At 38.6% G+C, this 10,217-nt stretch overlaps 2 protein-coding genes across 2 annotated transcripts; both read right to left on the reverse strand.

Annotated features, from left to right (window-relative positions):
• Positions 1–456, reverse strand: LOC126696612 (3'-5' exonuclease-like). The gene has a single exon (XM_050393313.1). The coding sequence runs from the start codon at positions 454–456 to the stop codon at positions 1–3; it is 456 nt and encodes a 151-aa protein (XP_050249270.1).
• Positions 457–5,320: 4,864 nt separating this feature from the next.
• LOC126713032 (serine decarboxylase) lies at positions 5,321–8,159 on the reverse strand. The gene is made up of 6 exons (XM_050412623.1): positions 8,004–8,159; positions 7,599–7,932; positions 7,065–7,296; positions 6,791–6,984; positions 6,559–6,695; positions 5,321–6,100 (listed from the first exon to the last, which is right to left on the reverse strand). The coding sequence occupies exons 2-6, from the start codon at positions 7,894–7,896 to the stop codon at positions 5,534–5,536; spliced, it is 1,428 nt and encodes a 475-aa protein (XP_050268580.1). The 5' UTR covers positions 7,897–7,932; positions 8,004–8,159; the 3' UTR covers positions 5,321–5,533.
• Between the last annotated feature and the right edge of the window lie 2,058 nt (positions 8,160–10,217).

Genomic DNA, 10,217 nt, shown 5'->3' on the forward strand with positions numbered 1-10,217 from the left:
TCATCTCTCAACCTCCGTGGACCTCCAGCTACTCAAAGTTACATGCCTCGGCTTATGTACCTTGAGTCCCAGCACAGCTCGAGCCAAACCGTTCAACCCAGCGTTCTTCAAATCCCTGTTCCCCAACCAGTCCACAGCGAGTCCACAAAGGTCAACCACATTCCCAACTTTCAAATCATAATCATCCAACAGTTTCTCCACATCACTCTCAACCCCAACTCTAACAAAAGTGAAATCCTCGTCGCTGAGAAACTCGATGAGCGAGTTGGGGAAGTGAGTGGCGTAGATGAGTTGGAAGATGAGGTAGCGTCGACCCACGCAAAGTTGGAGAGTGGCAACTGGGTTTTCGATGTTGTGGTTGAAACTGGGTCGCCACTCGACGTCGAGGCCGACAATGAGGCGGTGGAGACGGCGGCGGTGGATGCGGTAGATGTCGGAGAGCCAAGAGTCGACCATTTAGGGAGTATGGGTGACGAGGGTCTAGATATGGTTGGACTCGAGAGTGACTTCGAAGAGGTCATGGGTGTCTTGGTTCACTTCATCTCCAGCGACTGCATCGGCTCAGACGGTTCCATCTCCAGCGACTGTGACTTCGATCCGCCTCTCTCTCTTTGCTATCTTATTTTCTTTGCTGTGGGTGTAGTGGGTCTGGGTTTTGAAGAGGGGTTTGCTTTGGTTTTGGTTTGAGATTTGAGAGAGAACGAAGTTGTGTATGATTTTTGTGAATGACTGAAAGGATTTTTGTGAAATTAGAGTACAACACTTTCAAGTGTAGGATTTTTGTAAATATTTTTTAAGATTTGTGCGAATATGAAAATTTTATTCGGATTGATTGGCTCAAGATTGTTCATACCAAGAGTAAGTGTGTTCTTGAACCCAAGCTACAAAACCCCCTCTTTGATCTTGTTTGTTTGAGTTTTCTCTGTTATTTTTTGTTTTTAGAGGAGAGATGAACAATGGTGCTGTTTTTCTCTCTTTGGTTTGTTTCTATTTTCTGTTTAATCTATGATTGGGTTCTAAAACTTTTTTTATTACAGTTTGGGTTTGAAAAATGTGAGGGATTTTGGTATGGATTTAGAGGATTTAATTGGTTTTGGATGTGTGTAACTGAAAATTTTGAACTATATTTACAAATGTTGTGTTCTTGTGTTTGTGAGGAAAAGATTTGATGGTTCGTGTTTGATCCATGTTATGTTCTATTTTTAATAAAAGGGTGTTTTTCTAACGGCAAATGGAGAGGTGGGTTACGGAAGGCTAACAGAACTAACTTCAGGTGGGCAAAGTGATAAGTTTTGAACCACGGGTAGGTAACGTGTAAACGGGCCAAACCTCAGGTGGGTTTACTGTAATTATCCCTTTTTTATATTTTCGGTGGGCCAGGGGAACGACGGCATTCCCCTAGAGCCCTTTAGTATTTTTTATTTTTTATTTTTTTATATATATAATTTAAAATAACATATATCAGTTTTTTGAAATTAAAAAAAAAAAAATCAGAAATCGCTTTCGTTTTGGTAAGTTAATGGCAACATTTAACAGAAAACTAACGGAGGATTGAATTGACTATACTTGAAATTTATAGGACTAAAATGACAAAACTCAAACTTAGAGGACTGAAATGATAAGAGGTGAAATTTAGAGGGTCAGTTTTACATTTTAGTCAAAAATATATATCATAAGATGAATTCATAAATGAAAGTTGTCAGTCATGCGTAACAGTCCTTATGTTATTTTTGTGTCACGCTATTTTTGTTTGGCTCTTGTTTTTTAAATATCGTTTTTCGAAAATTGTTATCACGTTTCACTATGTGAAACAGGTTTTCGAAAACAACTGTGGGAGTGTTTTTCGAATATGAAAAATTGGAAAAACACATCTAGTTTTCCAATTTTTTGTTCAACATAAATTCCCCCGTCCGAGTCCTCCCATTAAAAATAAAAAATCTTAGAATTGGAATCGGATATCAAGTTCTTTTATAGACACACACTTTAACACTTGCATATTTGTTAATGTCCAATTAGATTACATCACTTATACGTGAGGAGTGAGAATTGCCACCAATACTTGTGAAAATTAATCGAATTACCACTTGAAATGTGTACAACTTGTGGTAAAGTGTGTGCTAAGTGTCTCTATACCTTTTGTTTGGACATCACAAGCATCATCCCGACTAGTTTTCTCATAAGTAATTATAGTCTTGTAGGTACTCCAATAATATAGTGATGTGGTGTTCTCTCCTCTCACATTCATAATAAATTAACTAATTTAAATCATAATATAGTCTACTATAAATATAAGGAGAGGGAGTACCATGTCATCATAGTATAGGAGAATCTAATGATTTTCTAATCTGCACATAGTTGCATTATTAAAAATCAGTCTTAGAGCATTCGCATCAGGAAATTTCATTTTATCCTATTTTACCATCCCAAAAAGCTACTTTATTAATTATACAATACCAATTTACAATTCACCCAACATCCCAACTTTTATTTTCCTATTTTACTCAATAAAATAATATATATTATCCACTAAAATATATAACCAAAAAAATAATCTCCTCTCTAATTTCTCTATACCTTCCTCCCCTGTCTCTCTCTCCACCATGAACAAACCCGAACCCCAACCACCTCCTCCACCCAGTAACAATCACTTACCCATCCTCTGCCCAGCAACAATCACCCACAACACGAACCCAAATCCTTTGCCCAGCAAATCACAACAATCCCAAAACAAAAAATTGAAGAAAAACCCACCATCAATCCATGCTGATTGCCACCACCACCAAACCCAGAAACCATAGCAAGAACAACCACATGAAAATTGCCAGAAACACACTAAGAGAAAAAACCACTTCAAACCCACCACGCCGACTCACCGATCTCCACAAGCCACTGATCAGCAACCCTAAGCCACCAATTAGCAAACCCAAGCCACTGATCAGCAAACCCAAGCCATCGATCAGAAACCCACGCCATCGATTTGAAACCCAGGCCGTCGAAAATACCTAGAAAAATGCCATCATCGCCATGAGAAACGCCATCACTGATCAGCAAACGCCATCACCGCCACACCTTCATCGGACCTTGCTTCAGCCAACAGCGAGTCAAAGAGTGAGAAAGGGTAGATGAGAAAACAAAAACCAAAACCAAAACCAAACCAAAACTAAAGCAACGCTAGGACTGTCCACCCAACCCGTATACCCGACCAACCCGACCAACCTGCCCAAGCCTGAACCGAAAATCGCCCAAACTGACACTCCGACGGTCGGTGGCGGGTCAACGCCCACGAAACCCGACGCCTTCGGGTCAGTTGGCGGTTTTCCTCTCCCAAAACCCGAGCAACCCGACCCGATCATAAACCCAGAAACTTCCGGCGATATTCGAAGGTTCTTCGACGAAAACATACAAAATTCGGCGATATTTGAAGCTATCCGGCGAAAATTTACTTGAAACCCATTAGATTGGATGAGATCTGGCAAAATCTCGTCGAGATCTAGTCCAGATCTGACAAGATCCGGACAGATCTTGTCGTGATCTGGCCAGATCTCAATGGATCCGGCCAAATATTGGCCAGATCTCGACGGATCCGGCCAAAATAACAGCATCAAAGGTAAAAACTGAAACCGATTGATGAACCCGAAAACCTGACGCGGCCTGAACTGGCCGATCTGACTAGCATTTCGGGTTCTATTTTGACTCACTCGAAAGTTTCGGGTCGGGTCCAGTTCAGGCACAAACCCGACCCGGCCCAACCCGTGGACACCCCTAAGCAACGTCACCAAAGCAAACTTATTAAAAAAAATCACCACCGGAGCTACTGACGATCAACCCAACCAATCCACCCACCGATCAACAGATCCACTGATTCAAACCGACCAATCAATCGATCCAAACCCACCATCAACAGATCCCAGCCCACCGATCCAAACCCAGCCTACCGATCCACGCCGATTCAACCTCCAAAATCCAAAACCTAGCATCGATGCAAGCTTTGAATGAGAGAGATGTGAGAGAGGGAGTGAGGAGGGAGGAGCTGTGACTTGTGAGAGACAAAGAGAGGAAGTGAGAGTCAGAACGAGAGAATAAAATATTGTTTTTGGTTTTACAATTGTACTACATTGCAATTCTAAAGGTATAATTACATTGTAGCAGTATTGCAAATTTTTTTACAATACTTGCTTTTTACAAGTCTGGATGTGGGGAGTTTTTTAGGCCTTTATGCTAAATTTTTTCTACATATGACATATGGCATTTCCAATGTGAATGCTCTTATTCTCTCATTCCTGTCCCCAATTACAGTGTTTCCTTAGATATGACTTTTCTAAGTCTCCTCTTCACTAGTTGGACACAATTGAAATGACATCAATTGCAACCACCTAACTTACACCAATTCTTTTCTTAAGGTAACTTAGACCAATTTTTTTCTTCAAATAACATCTTCGAATGCTGTCGTTTTAATATGTCTATCAACATTATTCTGCATGACCTTTACTGTTTATTTCCTCCATTTGGAAGATTTGGATATCTAGAAATGAATTTATTTTCCAACAAATGGACACCACAATCACACAATTTACGCATTCCACCATTCAACATGCTACATAATTTTATTATTGTACTTCGATTACATGCACGATTCTCACATTAAGCAATCACATTGGATTTCATGGACCCTTCCTCCTGAAGGGACTGTCAAACTTAACATAGCTACATAATAGCTCTTTAAGGTAATCCAAGTGCCTCAGGATCAGAGAGAAATATTTGAGATCACTCTGGTAATTGGATTGTGGTTTTTTAATTTTTTATATCAATATAGGAGTAATATTGTAAAATCATGGGCAATGTGAGAATGATTGATATTGGCCTGGAATTTAGGTTTTAAAACATTGCGAAACGGATTCACCCCAATGATTTAACTTATTTACTACCAAGTACCATGACTAACATAACATCCCACCTTGTTAAACTGCTTTTGTATTTTGTTGCAGGAAATTGCCCACAAGACACTGGCAAATTGCAATTAACCATATATATATATATATATATATATATATATATATCCAATATTTTTATTTATCAAAAGAATAAAACTAATACTTATCAATTTGTATAAATATAATAAACTACCATGCACTGCCAGCTCTCACATTCTTTTTGTACTTTTTGGGAAAGCCCTTAAAACATTTATTTATTTTACTTGTTTAGGATGCTCATCAGCTATCTACCTGTTGGCTGGTTTAGCAGATGGTTGTGTACTAGTGTATCCAATGTAATCGTCTAAAGCAAAAATAATAATAAAAAATTAAATTAAATTAAATCATGATTCAAAAATATAGCGAAATTCTTTTTTGTTTTTGCTAAGTCATTACAATGCTACACTGAAGCAGGAAAAAGAATCCTCAGGAAGGGACCTACATTCTACTTTAATCAAGCATTTTATTTAAGATAAAACAAGAACCAAATGGAAAGCTTTGAATAGAACAATGATTCACTCGTGTAGAGAGTGCAAGGGCGATTCTTCCTCCCCAATGACTAGTCACTTATGCAGAGTACAAAGACAATTCTCACTTCCCACCTCTGCTGCAATACAAGGGGGCTTAACTTTTCCATCCTGATACCAAGTGGAGCGTTTTTCAACTAATTCACTCAAAAAATCATCCAGCTTGTCAATGGTGACATTGGGCATCACCACGACATGTGCGATATTTCCTTGGCAAGCTAACTGCCACCGGCGAACGAACTCCTCATCCCAAGGTCGTTCAAACACAACTGTGCTGCTGAGCTCATTTAGCATGGCACTAATTCCAGCATCAAGTAGGCGGTCCTTCAAATAGTGAGCATTTCTAAGGCATTTCTGGACTTCTTTCTGGAATCCCTTGTAACCTTTTTTGTTGAGGGTGTACCACAGGAAAATAGGAGCATGACCATTGCGGCTTCCCATTATTGTAGCATCCCTTGAAGCAAGGTACTCAACGTCCCTTGACAGAGCATTGATGTGCTCCAGCCTAGTTATTTGAACACCACAAGGCATTGGACATCCAACAAACTTATGGCCAGAGACACTAACACTTCCAATGGGCTTCTTGAAACTAACCTTTGGTGCCTGTTCACCAGCAAGTAAAATGAGCCAAAGGAAACTTGCCTAGATTTGAATAAGGTTATAATTAAATATGAGGAAGGAAACGCGAGGGAAAGGCAACATAAAGTCAACAGCCATCTAGGACAAGCTTTCAACTTTGATTCACTGACAAAGTGGAACATAGAAACTCTCTACACTTGTTAATTATGAGTCCTAAACATGAACAACTCAGGTTTATCCATTTAATGGATTTATTGAAGACATCATTACCACTATATCTACTCCAGTTTTTATATGAAAGATAGATTTTTAAAAATATTACCATGATAAATACTTAGGACTTAATCACACCTCATAAACTTCAAATCTTGAAGGAAGAACCAAATGCCTTCTACATGCACAGGGCATTTACAATGAATGTAAAAGGCATGTGGTGATAATTTCCTGTCCTCAACAACAGGAGTTGAAAATTGAATACTTACACGTTTGACAAAAGGCATCATAAGTCCAAATAAAGCTCCATCACAATGAATGTAGAACCGATCATGTGTGAATCCACTTTGTTCAAGAGTTTGTATTACGAGATCAAGGTCATCAACAGCTCCTTTGACAGTTGTCCCTGCAATGAGAGATTCATCAAATCAGTTCAACGAAGGAGAAACTCATGTGCTAAGATAAGCAGTTAGAGAGAGAGAGAGAGAGAGAGAGAGAGACCTATATTAACATTGATGATGGCTGGTTTGTCTTTATGAGCTAGTAGTTTAACTTTAAAATCTGCACAATCAATCTCACCAGAGACCAGAGTGTCAACCTTCACACACTCCATTCTATACATTCGTGCGGCTTTAAAAACAGAATAATGTGTCTCCCGTGACGCATACAAAATCCCATCTGGGAACACTTCCCTCCTGCACAGTTGACCCATGTTTAGTTTCACTATTCTCAGACAAAAAGAGAATTTCTTGTGATGTGAAAGAAAATTACTAACCCAACTAAAATCCCATGAAGATTGCCTTCTGTACCACAATTTGTGATGTATCCCCAGTACTCATCCTTCTCTATTTCCCATAGACGAGCAAACCAATCTAAAACGCCAACTTCAAACTGCCTTGAATGGACACCATAGTTGCTCTCAATAAAAGGGTCACCTAGATTGTTAATGGAGAAATGCTGCAACTGCGCTAGAGCACCATAGTCGAAGTCCAAATTATACGGATAACCTGTCGCAAGAGAATATTATTATAGCATTTCAGGTAAGAACCAGACATAAATCGGGTGTTAGGATCCATAGAGAACCCAAGTTCGGACTATGCAATACACGTCAATTGTTTTCAGCTGTTCGCTCTCTCTCAATCTAATAAGTAATACATAATACACACAATGCCTTAGATTTAGTAACACCAGAACTAACTTAGCATAAAAATGTAGGAAAATGAATAAGGAATTCAAATTTTGTTGATTAAAAGCGACAATTTTTCTATAATAGAAAACAAGAAATTCCATGTTTTTATTAGCAAATTACCTAAATGGTGCTTGGTCCTTTCGAGGAGGGTCTTTCGATAGCGAGCAAGGATGCTAGCCATGAAGGCATCTTTATCGCCAGTGAAATCGTCATTGGCATCTGGCTCCGTCACCTCCAGGCACGTGGTGTGCACGTTTCGCCCCAACACGATCTCTCTGTCGCCGTTAGATTTCGCATTCACTAATTCGCCGTCGGACTCCACCACCTTAGGCAGCGGCTCAGGGACCACAGCCGTCGGATCGAAGTGGTCCGGCGAGATCTCCACTGCCTCTCCTCCATTCTCTACGCTCCTAACCATCGTGCCCTTCTTCTCTCGTCTTTACAACCCTCAAATCTATAAATAAAAAATGACAGTTTTTTTAAAATAAAAATAATGAAATTAAAAGAGAGAGAGAGAGAGAGTACCAGAATGGTGAAACCGACTCGTTCAGAGAGAGAAACAGTTGCAAGGGGGAAGACTTAAGTGGAATTGATTTATAGGCGCGAGCACGTATATCTCTCTCTCTCTCACACGGCCACAGGGCCCACAGGACACCTTCCCCGAGACCGGGTGTGAATACTCAAATTCAATAGCGGGTCTGCTGCACTACCAGCTTAAAATATCGCCACTTGTTAAATAAAATATCGCCAGTCGGTTTTCCTTACGTATTAGGGTGCGTTTGAATCGGCTTCAAACCAATTCCAGAAATCAATTTCCGGAAAATCACTGCGTTTGGCTGTCACGGAAAATATTATTTTTCGGAAATTGATTTCCTGTTGACCGAAATTTTCACTTTGACCACGGAAATGAATTTCTGCCTTCATTTTCACTTCAATTCATTTCCGTGGCTTGCAAAACGCAGAGAGAGGGACAGAAAAAACAGAAAACACAACACGAGAGCGAGAGAGAAAGAACAAAAAAAAACAATCGATGAACACAACAGCCAACGATCGGCGGCGCATCGCGATCGGCGGCGCGATGCGTCGATCGCGATCGCGATCGACGCGTTCGCGCTATCGCGATCTCTCCAATCGACGCATCGCGCTGCCGATCGCAATGCGCCGATCGGAGAGATCGCGATCGTGCGAACGCGTCGATCGCGATCGCGATCGCGAACGCGTCGATCGCAATCGCGATCGACGCATCGCGCCGCCGATCGCGATGCGCCGACCGCTCCGATCACGATTGCGATCTCGCCTTCGTTTGTCCGGATTTGATGATTTTTTTCTGGGTTTTGTTTGTGTTTTGATGAATAAATGATATTATATAATCGTTTGGTAACCAAGAAAATGTGAGAAAATGTGAAAATGTGTTTTCTATGCTATTTTCAAGAACACAACCAAACATCAGAAAATATTTTCCGAAACATTTTTTGAAATGCAACCAAACACATGAAAACATTTTCCTTTCCGGAAAATAGCATTTCCGGAAAATAGAATATTTTCCGGAAATACTTTTACACGAACCAAACACAGCCTTAAGCTTTTCTTTTTTCTTTTTTGGGAAATAAGAATTTATTAAAGTAGAAAATAGGAACTACAAAAAAAAAAAAAAAAAAAAAAAAAAAAAAAGAAGAAGCAGGATTGCTTAACTCAACCCTATAATAGACTTTTTATCCATTTTATTTTTAAGCTAAGAACTACTACTTTTCATTACACACTTTTTGCCACGTGTTAAGACTCTACACTTTTTTATTAAAAAAATTAACTAAAATATTTTTTTGTTCCAAAAAAATTTACATGAATTTCATTTTTCATTACTACAATTTAAAAAGTTCATTTTTAATCCTTAAACTATTGAAACTATTATACTTATTATTTATCAATCTTCAATTTTTTTTCATCTTTAAACTTTGGAAAAAAAAATTGTCTCTATTTTTACTCTCTAAATAGTAAAAAAAAATTAAAACTCTTTAAAAAGTTAAGGGGATGAAAAAAAAAATTTATACAAATTTTAGAATTAGATCAAAATATTTTTAATCTAAAAAAATAAGAGTAGAGCTACAAATGCAATAATTTTTAAAACAGTTAAGTTGACAAGTTTTTACCAATTATTATATAGGCTTACTATTAGTGATATCATTTTTTTTATTTACCAATAATAATTTTTCATATAAAATATTGTGAAATTTTTATGTAACTCTTGAATTATTAAAAAAAAAGATAAATATTTTGTAAATGATTTATATTGAAAAATATGTGAAACATCTTTCATTGTCTTCTATTAAACGTAACAACTTGTTGAGGTCTAAAAAGTTATAATATTGTACCAAGGCCCAAGAATGGCACAGTAAGTTAAATTCCATGGAAAAAATAATAAAGTTTAAGCTTACAACAAGGAAAAAAAAGGATGGTAGGCCCAAATCCATTAAGAAAGATTTAAGCTCAAAACCCATAAAGGGATAGGCCCTAGAAACGAAGGGAAGAAAAGAAGAAGCCCAACCTGTCAAAAATCAGAAAATCAAAAGGGAGTCCAGTGATAAGAACTGGGTCGGGATATCCAGGGACTGCCAGGAACCCAAGGTCCTTAAGACATGCAGCAAAGCCAGGATGAGATTAAGACAACTCAAAAGGAATGCCCAAAAACACAAGGAATGGAGCACAAATACGTCCTTATCAGCCACCCAATGATGTAGAAAG

This window comes from Quercus robur, chromosome 2 (genome assembly GCF_932294415.1).
Source record: "Quercus robur chromosome 2, dhQueRobu3.1, whole genome shotgun sequence".
NCBI classification, from domain to species: Eukaryota; Viridiplantae; Streptophyta; class Magnoliopsida; order Fagales; family Fagaceae; genus Quercus; species Quercus robur.